The following is a 17,221-nucleotide window of genomic DNA, read 5'->3' as shown; positions in this document are numbered from 1 at the left end:
AACGACAAGTCGTTTATAGTTGCACCCCTTAGACGATTGTCGTAGAACTTTAACAAAACTGGATGACAATTGTATTAAAACTTGTCGTACCTTATGCACAGTTCGACGCCGCCATAACAAGTTACATTGAGGGGGAAGGCCCAAACTGAAACCGTGAAGCGTCCACACCCGATCCCAATTGGCAATTTCGCAAAACCACAAAACAAATTAAACAAACCCTAATAGCCAGCACAGCCTCGCGAGTCCACGACAGCACAGCCTCATCTCTCCTCTCAAATCAGCAACGGCAGTCGCCGACAGCCTCAGCCGACCACAGCAGCTCACGCCTCACGATAGCCTTAGCCTCAGCGAATCAGCATCAGCCAGCACAACAGCAGCCTCGCAATCGCAGCTCCCATTGGCCACCGTAACGCCTCCCGGTTGTTGCAGCTCGCCGTCAGCTCTTCACGGTATGATATTTAGGCCTTTTGTTTGTCAAGTCAATGTATTAAAATTTTATTTGAATTATGAACTTGTAATTTATTCTCTTGCGATTGTTTGACATGAAAGTTACTTTAAAAAAAAAAAAATGATTGGCAGTTTATCAGTTGATGGCAGAGAAAAATTTGGGGCGCCGAGATAAGAGAAAAGAAGCACGATTAGCAAAGAATCAAAGAAAACATCAAGCTTGGATTGAGCACAAGGTAGAAGAAATTGTTGTTGTCTCTTCAATATTATCTTTTATGTCGTTTGTTAAATGTAGTTGACGTTTCGAAATATATAATTTAATCTAATTTCACAGAAATCCCAGAAATTGAAGAAAACCTTTGGGGATGTTAAGTCAAAACGTGCGAATAAATTAAAAGGTTCATCTCCTCAAATGGATTCGGGGGTGAATCAAAGCTCAGAGGAATTAATTTTATCGGAGAAAGATGAAGTGAAGTTGAATTCTTTTGAAAAAGATGAGCTTACTTCTTATAAGGCAGTCCAAAGAAGGAAGGCTAAGAGAGCTCAAAAAACAAAGTTTGAAGAATTTCTTGAAATTGATAGGCCAAATGCCATCATAAGTGCAGAGGAAGATTTGGAATTGGAGAGAAAACTTGCAAAGAAACTCAAAGTGAAAAAGGGTAAATTAAGGAGAGAGGATGATGGTCTCGATTTGTTGATTAATGGGATTCCATCTGTTCTTGATTCATTAGAGGAAGAAGAAGAAGTACCCGATGCTAAAGAACTTTGTCTAAAGAAAAAACGCAAGAAGCAAAAGGTATTGGATCAAGATCTTGAAGGTGATTTAGAAGTTGGAGGGTCTGAGTCAGAGGAAACCAATGGTTTAGATGTTGCTATGGAAGAAACTCCCACCAAGGCCCCTTCTCGTAAGAAGCGGAGAAAGAGAAAATCAGTAGAGCATGGACGAGAAGAGAATGTCGTCGAGGAGATAGGTCCTGGGGTAGCCAATCCAGAGGAAACCCATGATGTCGTGGTGCCATTGGAAACTCCTGCCAGAGCACCTGGTTCAGGAAGCAGTGTAAAGTATGTTGCTCCTCACTTGAGACCTTGTGCAACAAAGGAATCAGAAGAGCATACTCAAATCCGTAGAAGGATTCGAGGTATGGAAATTGAGTTTCTATGTGGAAATTAGGAATCTTGTTTCTACATATTTAAACTTGACATTCTCTGTGTGGTTGGAACGTTCCAGGTCTTTTGAATCGGCTGTCTGAATCTAATGTAGAATCAATTACCGGAGAAGTCTCCTCAATTTATCTTGTATGTCAGTATTCTATTATTCATTTTTTATTCTGTAAATTTTTCTTTTGATGTCGTCTTGAAATCTTGACAGGAGATTGTTTTACCATTCTTGTGTCATACTTACTCTGTCCATGCCATTACTGCTTAAAAGAATTTAAGTTTTTGAAATTGTTATAATTATCTCCTCCAACTTTGACCTTTTAGAATTCTTATCAGAAAAAGGTAAAAAGAAAAAGCTTTTGACCTTTTAGAACTGTGTAGAACATGATTATTTGATGGCCGGTTATGGTTGAACTGGAGTAAAATAATTCGTTTGTTGTATTATGGGTACATCAAGACTGTAGATTAAATGTTGTTTGTTCTTGTCATCATGCTTTGACTGAGCAATTGGTATGCTATTGTTGATCTAGAATTATTACTTAACTCTTAAATCTTAAATATTGCAGTCTGTTGGCCGTAGTGTCAGTTGTCAGATAATCAGTGAGGAGGTGTTGGCTTCTTGTTCAAGTGGCCCTCGTGGCAATGAACAGTTAAGAGTTTGTTTTTTATTATTACTATTTTATATCTCCTCTCCCTTGCTTTTATTTAATGTCTCACTTCTGTCTAATTGGAAGCTATAAATGGTGGATTCAAATGCAAATTTTCTACCTGCAGACTATTTTCCATTTTGTTTTAGTTTTCTCTTATTGCTGTTTTCTTAAACTGAAGACGTTCATCAGATGAATTTCATCCTCTAGGTTTTTATTTGTGCTGCTAATAATTTCCAAAGAGCAGGATTATAATAAATAGGATTATGTTTGGCAAAGGAACAAATCTGCAGAATCAACTCTAGTTATTTTGACTATCAATACGAAACTCTTTCTATTGGTGCTACTCGCACTAAACAGTAGGGTAATCTGTTTTATTTTATTCCATGAGCCAGTGCTGTATCAAATTATGCACATTTGGGTTGTTCGTTTGTTTTGATGCATTGCTGGATGTAAATCTAGGCAGTTGTATATATAATGACATTCTCCACGTTTCTGTAGGTATGCCGCTGTTTTTGCTGCTTTTGTTGCAGGCATGGCTTGTATGGTTGGGATTGACTTCAGTGCAAAGCTTATGGCTTCGCTTGCTAAATCTTTTGAGGTTGCCTTGCAAATTAGAAAAGAATTTTTTTATAACCATTGAAAATGTTTTCTTCTGATTTGTATTGCTTGTTAAGATAAAATAACCAATTTGGTGCCTAATATAGTTGTCTGCTTTTCGGGAATCTCAGTGGTTTTGTTAGCTTGTAGAGCAAAAATTTTAAAAGTAACTGAATTCAGTTTTTTCACTTTGTTCCAGAATGAGTACTCCAAACGAGACAATCTTTCCTTGCGAAATCTTACTCTCTTGCTATCCTATTTATGCATATTCGGAGTTTGCTCAAGGTGAGTACTTTCTACCAAAGAAGACATTTGATAGTGCTTGGATATGTATAAACTTTACCTTAAACTGGTCTACCTTCAAAACTGGATATTCTTTTGGAGATTCCTGAATTGATGCAGCTCTGTAATCTTAGGTCTCGCAACTTCCTGGCAGTTTTAGATGCTGAACATGTAACTTGAACTCCACACCCCACGACTAGGTCCAAACTGAAACCCTTTCCTTTTCCTTCAAAGAAACCCTGAATTAAAGCTTAATGTGATTGAGAACTTCTCTCTTTCTGCAATAACTTTTCTGTTTATGTTATAACTTTTCTAAGTACCTAGATTGAGCTTTCTTTGAAAAAGTTTCTACGTTACACTGGACATGTATAGGTTTTTGCTTCAGAATTTTGATTGAAATCTCTTCATTTGGCATGTCCCTTGATATGGCCCTCAAGTTTTGGGCACTCATATTCTAACAGCAATGTTTGTGGTTATATTTTTCAGTGAGTTGATATATGACTTCCTTGTCACACTGAGCAAGCGCTTAAAGGAAATTGACGTTTCTACAATCTTGACAATTCTGCAATGTAAGCTTTGTTTTGAGAGTTGATAGTTTTTTCTGTTATATACGCAGTTTTCAGTTCTGTTAATTCTTTTATGTATCATATTTAACTTTTACCTCAAAATCCAGAGAGATTCGCTATTTTATTGAGGATTGGATTGAAGTTTTTGAACTTCCACAGACTACATATTTTCAAATGTGTTACATTTTCCTGATGTGGTTACTGCTATGTTTTTATTCTGCATGATTTAGCTTTTGCTTTCTGTTAGTTATAGAGCATATGTCATTGCATTGGCTTGTGTGCGTACAAATTTATCACAACCAGTGAATCAAAAATATCATGTTTAATATGAACTGCCATTGATTGAAAAGGCTGTGGGATGAAAATAAGGGCCGATGATCCTGCTGCCATGAAAGATTTTATTCTTGGCGTTCAGAATAGGGTGAACGAGTTGAAGGCTTCTTCTGGAGATAGCCAGGAAAGCATAAATGGCAAAAGGGTGAGATATTTACAAAGTTTATATCGTAAAACTTTTGTTTACTACTTTTTGCTTGTGATTTGTATCTTGCAAGGCAATTTTTGCAGATGGAGTTCATGCTTGAAACCATATTGGACATAAAAAATAACAAGAAAAGGCCAAAAGAGGACACCGTACAACACGTGCGGATAAAGAAATGGCTACAAAAGGTATTTGCTATTTTGGAATTCTTTTTCCCTTTCCACTGTTCTTTTGTTTAGTATTAAATCTCCCCTCCCCCCCTTTGCCTTGGGGAGGAGAAGGGGGCCTTGCATTGAACCTCTTACTTTTGCCTTGGGATGAAGAAGCAGCTATGGCTAGGTGACCACCTTAGTGGGGATCGAACATCTCATTAGTTTTTATCCCAGTGCATGTGCTGTGGGGTTTCTATCATCAGTGAGAGAAAATTGTGTCAAAAATATTAAATGTTCATTGAACTTCTCTGGATGAGGTTGTCTGTTTTCTATAATTCTGTATTCTATTGTCTTGATATTTACAGTTACGAGTTGGAGACATTTTAATAAGAGGACTTAAGTGGGATAAGCTTCTTGACCCTAACAAGAAGGGTCAGTGGTGGCTGTCTGGTGACATGGCTGTCAAAACAGAAAATGTGGAATTGGTTGCTAGCACAATTGATAGAGAGGTTCTTGAAGCACAGAAAATGCTGCAGCTTGCTGCTGCACAAAGAATGAATACTGATGCTAGAAGAGCAATATTTTGTATAATTATGAGTGGAGACGACTACATTGATGCTTTTGAGAAGCTTCTAAGGCTGGATTTGCCTGCAAAACAGGTAGGCAAATCTTATATTTATTTATTTTTTCCTCTTCATTCTTATCAACTCATTTACTTAACCCATAATGTTTATATCTCCTGTTTCTACAGGACCGAGAGATTATACGGGTCCTTGTGGAGTGTTGTTTACAAGAGAGAGTGTTTAACAAATATTACACTATACTAGCTTCCAAGTTGTGTGAGCATGACAAGAACCATAAGTTTACTTTACAGGTAAAACTCTCTCAAATGACTTCAAGTTACTGCATCACTATCTTTGGATATTTTTCTTATCTTTTGTTTGGTATGTTTCCAGTTTTGCCTCTGGGACCACTTTAAGGAGCTCGAGACTATGCAGCTTATAAGATCAATGCACCTAGCAAAATTTGTGGCTGAGATGGTGACCGCGTTTACTCTCTCCCTTGCAGTCTTGAAAACTATAGACTTCAGCGACCCCAATCTGCTCACTCCTAAGAGGATTATGCATTTCAGGATGCTATTTGAGGCCGTCTTTGAGTATCCTGACAATGTCATATGGAATATGTTCACACGTATAGCTGTCTCCCCTGAGCTCGAAACACTTGTAAGTGGCATCGAGTTTTTCTTAAAGCAGTATGTTGTGAAAACCAACAAAAAGATTGCTAATAAATTCAAGATTGCAAAGAAAGCCCTCAGTAACACTGAAGGAGTTCTTATGTGAGTACCAAGTATTCATTGCATTGAGTTGCTTGCTATTTAATGCCCCAAGGCAAAGCTTTGTGGTTTAAGTTTGTCCTTCTGCTAGTCTCAGCAGTATTGTCCTCGACGCACCATCAGATCAGAAAGAGCTTGTGAAAATGTTCGAGTTGATTGATTGATTACGGAAACTTAAATCTCGTACTGCAATTTAATGAAAGAACCAATCCAAATTGTAAATTTTACCTACTTTGGTTAGAAATGAATTCAAAAAGTCATGCACTTCATTTCATTTGACTTCCGCATCATTTTCAGCTAACAGCGCAGAACGCGGCTGCCTGTGTGGATGGTAATATTAGAGGGGTTGATTTAAACAACTTTTAATAGAATTATTTAATCTTTGAAAGGGCAAAGGGCAAAGCTTATTACACTAGAGAGTCTAGAGTCATGGAAAAGAAGCTTAGTTGGATCCATGTTAATTAATGAATTGATTTTTTTTTTAAATTTAACAGAAATATAATATTTGATTCCCATTTACCATTTGTCTTTAACGACCTCCGTCCTTAATTCTTACTCTAAAATATTTAATAAATACTTATAGGTAACATTAATCCAAAAATATTTTTAACCCATTTGTTGTAAGCTAGTTCGATCCCCGCACTCACAATCCAAACCTCTATAAATTTCCTACAAGTTAAGGTTCCCCGTATTTCCTAAGTAAGGCACTAAAAATAAAAGAAAATATGTGATTGCTGCTTAATGTAAACTATGTATATATCTCCAATCTTTGTTGACCAGGTTCTATATCTGTATCAATGTAAATTAAAATCATTTCCACTTGGTGTGATTCTCCTCTTTATTCGGCTATGCCGCCCTTGGCTGCTAAGTCTCATAGCCAGCATTAAAACTTGATCAAGTTAGTTAATTACATACGTATTGACAATATCTAATGGCTCTACATCGCTCTTTCATAATCCTTGCATTCATTTCTACCATCCATCATTCGTGCCATGACACTGGCAAAAGAGTCCGTGGTTGGGGATGAAATGGATGGACAACAGGTGTCCGATTACCAATTTGGATTTGTTATTCATACATTTTATTTTTGACAACTACACACATTTATATAGACGAATATTATTATATTAATCAGAGGAAATCATAGAACTTGAGATTTTCATCTAATATTTGGCGATGGTAATATCTATGCGTATGTTGTTGAATGGGTTGTATGTGTGCTACCTCGGATGTACAGATTTTAAGTAAATTTCTCATAATTTTTCCGAAATTTGTACTCAGTACCCACTTAGAAGATTAATAAATTACAAGGGATCAGCAAATTTGAAAAGGCACGCAGAGGGCCAACGAGTCCTCGGTTTAAATCAGTGATTGCCGCTGTCATGCATGTACCAAGCATTCGTTACATCAAACCATGATAATCAACGTCAGTTTTGTTGGTTTGTCAAGTTTAGATTTCTATTATTCATTTTATAATCAAGTAATTTGTTAATTTACATTTACTTATGAAATGACATTAGTTATTTGTTGTTTTTATATTTATATTTATATTTTTGTTTTTATTTTTTGAATGCCTATAAAGGTTGAGATTAATAACATAGCAAATTAGTGAATTATAACCAAAGAAGCAAGTAAGTACTTGGACGTGGACTTGGAATCCTCCTATAAATGCTATGGATCGTGATTCACTCGCGATCTAATTTTAAACTGAGCAAATATTCAACTGATGATTGGTGTGGTTAACAAATAAAAAGAAAAATAAAAAAATTAAACCATACTCGTAAGTCGTACCCTATTATTAAAAAAAGAGAAATTATCATTCATATACCCTATATTTACTCTGTTATTAAAAATACTACAACATTTTGAGGGTGTATCAATCGTCCACCCTTAGTTGACAAAATGTATCAGCCGACCACCAAACCGTTAGTTGCCGTTTGAAAGTTATCGGAATTACAGTGAATTGACGATTTTACCCTTGAAAATTATCACTTGTATACCCTTAAATTCTCTTTTTATCACTTGTATACCCTTAAATTATTACGTGTATCATATGAAAAGATCAAATTACCCTTCTGACGTCATCATACTTAAACGGCAACTAACGGTTTGGTGGTCAGCTGATACATTTTGTCAACTTAGGGTGGACGATTGATACACCCTCAAAATGTTGTAGTATTTTTGATAACAGAGTAAATATATGATATACAAATGATAATTTCTCTTAAAAATAATAAGTGACATGACATCAAACATTTATATTGCCATTAAAATATTAAATAGGTGTGTTCATCAAACATGACAGAACATTCATGTTGACATTAAAATAAATATTTAAGAACAATATTACCATTAAATTAAATAGGTGATCACAGTTAACTGTTAATATTTATACCAATTCATGATTTAATCAACTATATTTAGTTAACCAACGAATTTTGAGCCGATAGGTTCTGTTACTTCACACTGTCCATGATTTAATCAACTGCATTTTCATGACCTAACCAACAACCTAGCTAACTTTGTAAATTCAATTCTCGTGCCCTTTCGTGGGTACAGAAAATTTCACCTATAAATCAAGCTAGTGAATGTACATGATTTCTCCATTCAGCTTCTTACTCATTCCCTTCAAAAATGGCTTCAAATTTTTCCTCTTCCTAATATCAACCTTCCTCATTTGAGTAATGTACTACTGGTTTTCTTCACATATAGGGGGCCCGATCCGGCCCCCCGTCTAGTTTATGCATCTTTTGATTATATGGGCGACGAGCTATATATTTTGGCAGCAAAATTTGCCTTGTTAACCAATGCCATATGCAATTTATCTATCTGATATCTACACACATTCTTAACCCTTCAGAGTCAAGGAGCTACAAGAAGTTGTTGTGCCAGCATTCACTTGCATGCAACGGTCTACGAAAAAGTGACGGCGGTGATAGGAGTCTCTACAAATTTTCCGGCGAGATCAGGATTTTCTTCTGATCTGATTATGTTCTAAGCAAATAGCTTAAGTGCTAATTGATATTTAATAAAAATAAATAAAGAAGTTAAATCTTACTCTTACACTACCACTAAAAGATACATAATAAAATATCTTAAAAAACTTAGTAGATTTCAGACGAGGAGAAAACTCTATTCCGTCCTAACGAACCATGCATTTATCAAGAAGCATGTGGGACACTTGCATCGGATAAATTTAGCTTGAAAGACACCAATGGATCGTACTAGCTTCCAATGCAATAGGAGAACGAGGAGTTCAGTTGTGACACCAGATAAGATACTCTACATGAAGCTGAACTAATCCGAGACAAAAAATCCCAGAAAACACATATGAAAACGGCATCTTCAACACGAATTGTGCCTTCATCTGATGTTTGGAAGGTCAGTTGTTCTGTGGAGAGGATTCCAGATAATGTGTAGAGTAAGTAATTTTGTGTGTATAACACATCGGTTTTTATAGTCACTGCACCCTGGGGAGCAGCTAGCGGAATTAGTACCGCCAATGTTCAGAGTAATCGTAAGAAGAGGAATTAATTAACTCGAGGGATTAAAAGTTGGGGCTAATTGTGGGGAAAAATCATGTTTCATTCTATGATTTTGTATATAAAATTTATATTTGGATCGTCTTTCATTTTATGATTTTGAATTAACAAAAAAAAAAAATTGTTGGAAAAGCATGAGTTTACTGTTACATGTAACATCGAAATTATTAGATAATTAAGACCCCTATTCATTGAATACTGTCGGCCATCAGAAGCCAATATCAATGTGTATATGAAAAAGATTTTATTTAACTCCAGAGTCGAGACCCATTCAACCATCAGACATATAATATTTATACGTATACATCAGTCGATTATTTCATTTATTAATTACATATTCTAGTTGACTATAAATTATGTCAGAAATTAAAGGCATGCCTCAAAAACACCAAAGTTTGATTTTGTAATCATCTCCGAGCCTTCAATAAAATTGCTATCTAGCCAAATTATTTCATCTGCATGTGTTACTACTTGTTAGTCCTTTATATTCTCGTGGAACGGCCGTGCCGTCCTCGGCCGGCGGCGACTCGTTCTCAAGTATTAAACAAACATATTGTGCCAGTGCCACCCTAGACATTATAAATAACACACTTTGGTAGCCATGAATATTCATCAAGCCCTGCAAATTACAAAATCACAGAGCTATAATAATTCGTTAGATTAAGTTATAGCTTGTTTGTGACGGTACTGCCTCTATCTATGGCTTTCGGTCGCGTATTTGTTTTGCTTTTGGCCATTGCCGCATTTGCTTCAACGGCCACTTCTGCTACTAAGTTCATTGTTGGTGATGACTCGGGATGGACAGTAGGGTTTGATTACCAAGCTTGGGCTAAGGGGAAGGTCTTTCACGTTGGAGACAAACTCGGTAAACAACTAATTAAATTAGTTTATTAATTCACATTTTATGAATTTTCTACATGACTCTTACATTTTAAATTTCTCTACGTTACATCTTACATAAATTTCTAAACACCTCAGTTTTATTTAAGTGCAACACATTAGTTTGCTCGAGTATTATATATAAAATAGTTGTTTCAAGTGTTATGAAATACGAATTTTGAGCAATACACCATTGGATATGCTTTCGTACGAAAGTTTCAAGGTGCTCAAGTCCGCACATTTTGAAAATGCGCCCATATGAGCGAGAACGGAGATATGTATATGGCTAGTTATTGTGGTCTAAAATAGGACTCCACAAGCATTTATATATTTCCAAAGCATACAATGACTGTTAATGTGCAGTCTGATTAATATGAATTTGTATGTGTATAATGCATGCAGTTTTCCAGTATCCCGTGGGAGCCCACAATGTGTTCAAAGTGAACGGAACCGCCTTCCAAAACTGCCAAAAGCCACCATTAAGGGAGGCGTTAACCACCGGAAACGATGTGATTGTTTTGGCAACACCAGGAAGAAAATGGTACATATGCGGTGTTCGCAACCACTGCAATTACGGCCAAAAGCTTGTCATTACTGTGCTGCCTCAGGCTGTAGAAGCTCCAGCCCCTTCTCCACTCTATGCCATGACTTATTCAACAAAGAAAGCAAAGAGACCATTTTTCAGCACTAACTGGCCGTGATGATTAATTAATGATCAGATTGCTTTATGGAGTTGCATGTGCTAGCTTAGTTGCTTAATTTGAAACAGCATTTTGTTTGGATTAGGAGTCATTTCCACTCAAATAATAAGTTGGTTTTAGCCTTTTTACAGTTTGATTAACTTGTCGGTCTGTCTAGGAAGTGTTGTGTGGTTGAAGCATATGTTTGTAATGTAGTAAAATGAAATAGTGAAATAAAAAATACATCTCGGTAAGAAAATTGGCCAGAGATGTATTGTTTTAAAGATTTATGTTAATTTATTATAATCAAATCCCTTATCTCAAAGATAAAAAGTTCAAAGCGGGGAGAATCTTATTCTCTAACTTCAAATATGCGTATGCCAACACGAAGCAACAAACTCAGTGAATTACTAACAAATTTCCCTTACTAATTTAAGAGGTAGAAGCTAGAAGGCTTGAGTCTCCGAATTGGCTCAATTGAGGAATTTGTCCAACTCTTCCCAAGTTATAAAGCCAAACTCATAACATGCATTTCAAACTTCCTTCGTAAATTATACCAAATAAAACCTACCATTCAAATTTGCAGAGTTCGTTAAGTATGGCAAGCCATCTGCCAGTCAAAACTTACCTTTCCTACCAATCCTGTTTTCCTAATAAGATTCATTCTGCTTTCTCCTTCCTTTTAACAACACTAAAACAATAGCTATTGAAATATTTATCCAGCTTTCGAAACTGGAGAGCATACACACCGACACCAAACCGATCATGAAATTTCATCAGATAATTTTCTGCTCGAACCGTGCTCTCGCATCACAACTCATACTTAAAGAGAATCACAGGTAGTTTTCTGTAAATGATAAACTGAAATACTTCTTCAAATTTGTTTTTCATGTCGTGAGTTCATTGCTTATTGCCCTTATTGGTTTTATTCATAGACAACATGTGGCGCTATTGAACGAGGAACAAAGAAATAGCCTTCAAGAAGATTTTTCAGCCTCCGTGTAAAACTACCGACCAAGGGCTTGCAATTCTTGCAACAGGTGTGTTTTCTCAGGTCTTGAATATATAAACTCAAAACCTCTATCTGTGAATTTGTTTGACCGCATGGATCTACCACAAACTCAAAAAACATTTTTCTCTGCAAATCGAACAATAAAACCTATTGAAACGAGAGCAGAAAGGAAAAACAATGGGACACGTACAAGACACAGTATTAACCCTTTCTCTTAAGAAAGCATCGACTTCAGTTGCAAGAAATACAATGACAAAATCACAAACAAAACATTTCACAATCCTTACAACATCATTTTCGTTTCCACAGACAAGCGAGCTCCCTTGATTTGTGAATCTGTGAACTCTAAACACAATAGGCATCTTTTTTTGACTCCCCTCTTGTATCTTATCTTCTGTGAGTTAAAGAACGTTTGCTCTTTTTCTCTAGGTATGCCTTTGTCTGTGTCTATCAAGTATCTCCAGACCCGTCACCGTATAGGATGATATTGAGTGATACCACGTTTGGGAGGCAACTTCCTCAAAATGAAAAGGACCAACGTAGAAGGTAGTATCTCCACCAACTGCAAAGAGAGGAAGTGTTGGTGACATGGTATGAACATTAAGAATGAAAACACTTACATGCAAAATATCTAAGCAGAAAATGCATCTACACAAGTAAACATAAATTTCAATACATAGTAGCATTATAAATCAGCATGTCAGATCATAAGCAACATCACCTTCATTAACACAAAAGACAAATATTTCTCATCACAAAGTTGCATCTTATTACCCCAGCAAAAACAGAGCATTGTACAAACGGAATACATCCTTTGAAGAGAGAGAAGGGGAAACAAAAAAAATAAACTAAGCAACCCCTGCAGACTAAATATTTAATACGCATGCCCAAAAAATGTCACTTGATACCTGACCATGCAATTACACTGCATACAGAAGCCAAAACATACCAGGTAATATATGAAGTTCAGAACTGGATGATCCAAAACATCAAGGTCTGCAGCTTTGTCAAATGCATTGAAGCACATCTACAACAAACGAAACAAGAAAAAGAGCTAAACGTAAGATGAACCCGGAAACAGATATCAAAAAGCAATACCTGTGCCAATGTTTCCATATGAATCGACAACTAGGAATGGTTTTACTTGTTAATGATCCTAACTATCCATCATTGTTATGTTGTTCAAAGACATGAAGCTCCCAAGTTAAGCATAATAGTGTAATGAGAGATGAAATACAGAACTCACCATAATACATCTGACAAGAAAGCATGTGAAACATATGGTGGTCACATAACCAACCTGCCAAACCATGAACAGAAGTAAAACTTTGTAAAAAACTTGTAAAATAAAATGATGGACGTTTATCAATAAGATTAAATACCAAAAGAAATGATTACCTCTTGCAACTTCTTACGCCGACCTTTGGATTCTACAGGGAAACGCTGCAACATTAAGAACAGCCTGCATGAAGACAGCGCAAGGACAAAACATGAGGTGATTGCTCATCCCTTCACCAAAAGAAAGGAAAAAGAATGAATAGGCCAGAGCTATACTGTATGCCACATTCATTAAACAGAACATCATCTCATCACCACCACCAAATAACAATACCGTAGGATAGAGTTGAGATTAAAAGAACTACACAATAATGAACGATAAACAAAATAATACTACTGCCAATTTTTTTATTTTTTGTTAGGAAGCACCATTGATTCATTAAACACAAAAGTTCATTAGCCAGGAATAAAAAACTTTAGGAGCTCAACTCTAGATAAGGAACCCTATGATTTATGAACCACATTGCAAATTGCTAAAAACACAACTTCTTGTCTGGATTCTAAAGGCTGCATTTGTCCAGCAAGTAAAGCAAACAAGAAGGATAAGTAGTGACATATGTCAGAAACAAAGTAGTGTCCAGGGGACAATGAAGGATGACATAGAGTAAATTAATCCCATTCAAAGTTGGGATTCATCATTGCTTCAATAGGATCATTCTCTACAATGTAGGATTGAAGATTAATAATGGACCCAATAAAGATATTTTAGTAGACATTTCATTAAAACACAATGCTAGATATTTCATCAACACTAAAATTTCTTCTGTGCATCACATATGGATCAGAATATCTGACTAGAAGGGTTGAGTTGTTGACTATAATATAGATACTTAGTAAGATATTAATTTGACAAAGCTCCATAATCAATTACACAGAAACTCAACGAAGCCAATATTATTCTTCCCTTCTTGGTCTATAGTTCTGTAATTTATGTAATAATAAATTAATTTACAAAATAGTTCATGAATTGCTTAAAATGTGTTACTCACGGATTAATATTCAATAACCATTTCATTTTTTTTTTTAAAACATTTTTGGGAACACAAAGAAGATCATTTTACTCTTATGTGATTGCTACATGCAATCTGTTCTTATTGTCTTGGACAAATAAAGTCGTACAATTTATGACTTATTACCTATATTAATCAAATTAGGATCACATGTGCGCCATCAATGAAATAATATAAACACATATGTGCATGTGTTACTCTGTGCGTGCGTGCGTGCGCATGTGTTTGAGAGAGAGAGTAATTGACATGACTTTATGGACAAGAAACTAGAATATGCTGTTGGTATTTCTGCAGAAAAAGTAATTGTGTCGATGTAATTAACTGAGTGAAGTCCTGAAAATATGGAATAAGATTAAGGACATTTGATACTTTATAAAAATCGTTCACAACATTATGATAATTATAAAATGCTAATACCTATATAGATGCCACAACCATATTGTCACTCATGTCATTCAACCATTTAAACAAACGTAGCTAACACCAAAATTAAACATAATTACCTTCCACCATAAAGTAGAAACCCAAGGGCAGCAAACAAAGATACAGCTGCAGGCATATAGACATTGAGAGGAAGTTTATCAATGCAACAATCAAATAATACACAATATGTACAGTTTAGTAAATGTAGGGCGATGAAATTACCTGCAAAGAACATTTTAGATAGGATTATAATAACTGGGATAGGCTTCCAGCATAAGACCAACCACAGAGCAATCTGAAACCAATTGAGTGAAAGAAAGAAGGATATTAAACAAAAAATCAAAACAATCATACTAAGAAAAAATTTATTTCAAAAACAGCATAAACAAACCTATTAACATCATAGAAAATGATCTAGGGAACCTAAATTTTAGAAACATTCTTAAACCTCAAATCTATCTCTTCATAAACATATGTTAATAGACCTTAGTCATCATATCCTATAGCCTAGCAGGATGTATGACCCATCTGTCAATTTTTCTACCATCAACCCAAAGGAAAACCCAAACTCTGCGTCATGTAAACCCAGTTGGAGTAGGATTAACCGCTAGGTTTACAATCATATTAATGTCATGTACGGTGTTCCCAGCAAAGAAAGTTGTAACATAAAATTTTACAAACTTGTTATCTACTATTCTTAAAAAAGAAAAATACCATCTATCATATTCTACAATTTTTGCATGATGCCCTTAAAATAAATAGGTAAATAAGAGAAAAGTGAGAGTTGAAAAAGACAATAGGATCCCGTAGATAGCATGCACAGAGCATGTCATCACATAGATGTTCGTTCCTTTTAAATTATCTCCAAGTTGCCAACTTCTTCATACGTAACAGCTGACCTGCCCAAAATAGGTCCTATCTTCATTTTGTAGGTACTTCCAGTCAATTCAATGATTTAAAACCCTATGTCATCTACAACTTTAGCACTTGAATCAAAATATTTAACTAAAAATCCTAAATTTGATATCTACTTGTCACTGAAAATTCCTAAGTCTTCAACCAATGGTATGACAATTGATAAGCTGTATTTCCATAAAAAGAACAGAAAGAAATAAATCACACGCTCAAGATTTATAAATAAGCTTAATACAAAAGATTCAACAAAAGTGTATTATTACACTGTTTACAAATTCACTAAATGACAATTTTAAAATTATTTCTCTTTCGAGGATAGTAATTCATTCGTCAAAACTTCCAATCCACTATTCTATAACGCATCCTCAATGATTTGGCAATTATCAAATTAGAGAAACAGGAAAGAAAAGCCTTTTTTTTTTTCATAAAACAAGACTAGCAGCCATGTAGAAGGAATGAATCCAGCTCGTGTCTTTCCATTTTTTTCTTGGACTTGGACTGAGACAAAGAACGAGAAATTTCACCTGAACAATATAAACCACTGCATTAACAGTAAAGAAACTCGGCCTCAGCCCATCAGTAGATACTGCTCGAGCCTGTTTAAAAAACATATCAAAATTGAAATAAAGCAACTGATTCAGAGTGCAGCAAAATATCTATAAAAAAGCCCCATAAAAAAAAAAGAAAAAAAGAATCCGAACCTGATAGTAAATTTCAGCCCAGAACAAAACGAGAAGAGCATACGTCGTGAAGAAGGCAAGACTTGGCATATCAAGCACTATATGTCGGACAATCTAAAACAGCAGGTAATCAATCAACAGAACAAGAGTTAGAGACTAATAAGGTAAAATAAAGTAACGATACACATTAACTAAAAACACAAACATACATCTGGTTGTAACTTCTGCACATCCCGCCGAAACACAAAAACTACACATCGAACTGCCAATAAAACAAAAATTAAAAAAAAATCATAACGAATTAAATTTAAAAAAAAAAAAAGTGAATAAATAAAATACGAACCAGCATTGACGATGAAATTAAGAAAATGGAAGACTTTCTGCGTGGTCCAGCCGTACTCTGGAACTCTTAATTGTATTCGAATCAATTGAACCTAATTAAAAGGTAACCCTAAGTTAATAATTAATAAAAGTTTCAGCTAATTTTGAATCTTAAAAAAACCTAATAATTATATAAAACGCCGGGGGTTGGATAAGTACCAGAGCGACGGCAGCGACGAGGCCGTAGAGGGCGGCGAGTACGTGAAAGATGCGATCCTGCCAGAGCGGTGATTCGTTAACGTCGTGCCACCAATTGGAAGCAACCACCGGCATTGCCACGTCCATCAATCAAACACACTTTTGTCTCTCTTTTTTTTTCCTTTTTTTTCAATCTCTGAAATTTATTAATTTCGCAAATTTTATGTTTTAATCGGAAGATTTATGAAGAATTAAAATTATTTTATTTAACAGCCAGCCAAGGAACAGATATAGAACATGGAAGCGCTCAAGCGGTTCTGTTCTTTATGTGATTTTTGATTTGTTGAGGACATATACGTAAGGTGCGGGAGGAGGCGCACGCCACGTCATGATCACGCGTGTTCACTTTCCCGACACCGCACGTGTCCTAAAGCTAAAATAGATTAGCCACTCGTAGAGGGATTTAAGGTTCTGTTTTTTTTTTTAATAATTACGTTGTTAAAAATTCAATTCAGCTTAGTCTTTTTTTTTTTTTAATATGGATGACACTACATATTATT

At 35.5% G+C, this 17,221-nt stretch overlaps 3 protein-coding genes and 1 long non-coding RNA gene across 4 annotated transcripts; 3 read left to right on the top strand and 1 right to left on the bottom strand.

Annotated features, from left to right (window-relative positions):
- Positions 1–84: 84 nt before the first annotated feature.
- On the top strand, positions 85–5,935 carry LOC18047930 (nucleolar MIF4G domain-containing protein 1). Its single transcript, XM_006443402.2, has 13 exons — positions 85–449; positions 580–683; positions 782–1,586; positions 1,676–1,743; positions 2,172–2,254; positions 2,754–2,853; positions 3,052–3,137; positions 3,621–3,703; positions 4,051–4,178; positions 4,265–4,366; positions 4,696–4,989; positions 5,082–5,204; positions 5,287–5,935. The coding sequence occupies exons 2-13, from the start codon at positions 591–593 to the stop codon at positions 5,668–5,670; spliced, it is 2,349 nt and encodes a 782-aa protein (XP_006443465.1). The 5' UTR covers positions 85–449; positions 580–590; the 3' UTR covers positions 5,671–5,935.
- Positions 5,936–9,904: 3,969 nt separating this feature from the next.
- LOC18047929 (stellacyanin) lies at positions 9,905–10,785 on the top strand. The gene is made up of 2 exons (XM_006443401.1): positions 9,905–10,070; positions 10,487–10,785. Exons 1-2 carry the CDS (start codon positions 9,905–9,907, stop codon positions 10,783–10,785), a joined length of 465 nt encoding a protein of 154 aa, XP_006443464.1.
- A 623-nt stretch (positions 10,786–11,408) lies between these two features.
- On the top strand, positions 11,409–11,992 carry LOC112100110. Its single transcript, XR_002906418.1, has 2 exons — positions 11,409–11,603; positions 11,700–11,992. It is a non-coding gene; the product is annotated as an uncharacterized LOC112100110 (long non-coding RNA).
- On the bottom strand, positions 11,971–16,997 carry LOC18047928 (tobamovirus multiplication protein 3). Its single transcript, XM_006443400.2, has 11 exons — positions 16,683–16,997; positions 16,486–16,576; positions 16,352–16,404; positions 16,164–16,256; positions 15,987–16,058; positions 14,770–14,842; positions 14,628–14,673; positions 13,175–13,238; positions 13,023–13,076; positions 12,726–12,803; positions 11,971–12,338 (listed from the first exon to the last, which is right to left on the bottom strand). The coding sequence occupies exons 1-11, from the start codon at positions 16,806–16,808 to the stop codon at positions 12,246–12,248; spliced, it is 843 nt and encodes a 280-aa protein (XP_006443463.1). The 5' UTR covers positions 16,809–16,997; the 3' UTR covers positions 11,971–12,245.
- Between the last annotated feature and the right edge of the window lie 224 nt (positions 16,998–17,221).

Source organism: Citrus clementina, unplaced genomic scaffold (genome assembly GCF_000493195.1).
Source record: "Citrus clementina cultivar Clemenules unplaced genomic scaffold, Citrus_clementina_v1.0 scaffold_3, whole genome shotgun sequence".
NCBI classification, from domain to species: Eukaryota; Viridiplantae; Streptophyta; class Magnoliopsida; order Sapindales; family Rutaceae; genus Citrus; species Citrus x clementina.
Note: the sequence above shows the minus strand (reverse complement) of the source record. Positions and strands in the feature narration are given on the sequence as shown.

Bases quoted from the DNA above. Each gene is read 5' to 3' on its own strand.
- LOC18047930 (XM_006443402.2), top strand. From the start codon at position 591: ATGGCAGAGAAAAATTTGGGGCGCCGAGATAAGAGAAAAGAAGCACGA. The intron at 684-781 runs GTAGAAGAAATT...CTAATTTCACAG, and splicing joins AAGCTTGGATTGAGCACAAG to AAATCCCAGAAATTGAAGAA. The intron at 5,205-5,286 runs GTAAAACTCTCT...GTATGTTTCCAG, and splicing joins ACCATAAGTTTACTTTACAG to TTTTGCCTCTGGGACCACTT.
- LOC18047929 (XM_006443401.1), top strand. From the start codon at position 9,905: ATGGCTTTCGGTCGCGTATTTGTTTTGCTTTTGGCCATTGCCGCATTT. The intron at 10,071-10,486 runs GTAAACAACTAA...TAATGCATGCAG, and splicing joins TCACGTTGGAGACAAACTCG to TTTTCCAGTATCCCGTGGGA.
- LOC18047928 (XM_006443400.2), bottom strand. From the start codon at position 16,808: ATGGACGTGGCAATGCCGGTGGTTGCTTCCAATTGGTGGCACGACGTT. The intron at 16,405-16,485 runs GTTCGTATTTTA...TTTTATTGGCAG, and splicing joins TAATTTCATCGTCAATGCTG to TTCGATGTGTAGTTTTTGTG. The intron at 13,077-13,174 runs GTAATCATTTCT...ATGGTTTGGCAG, and splicing joins GGCGTAAGAAGTTGCAAGAG to GTTGGTTATGTGACCACCAT.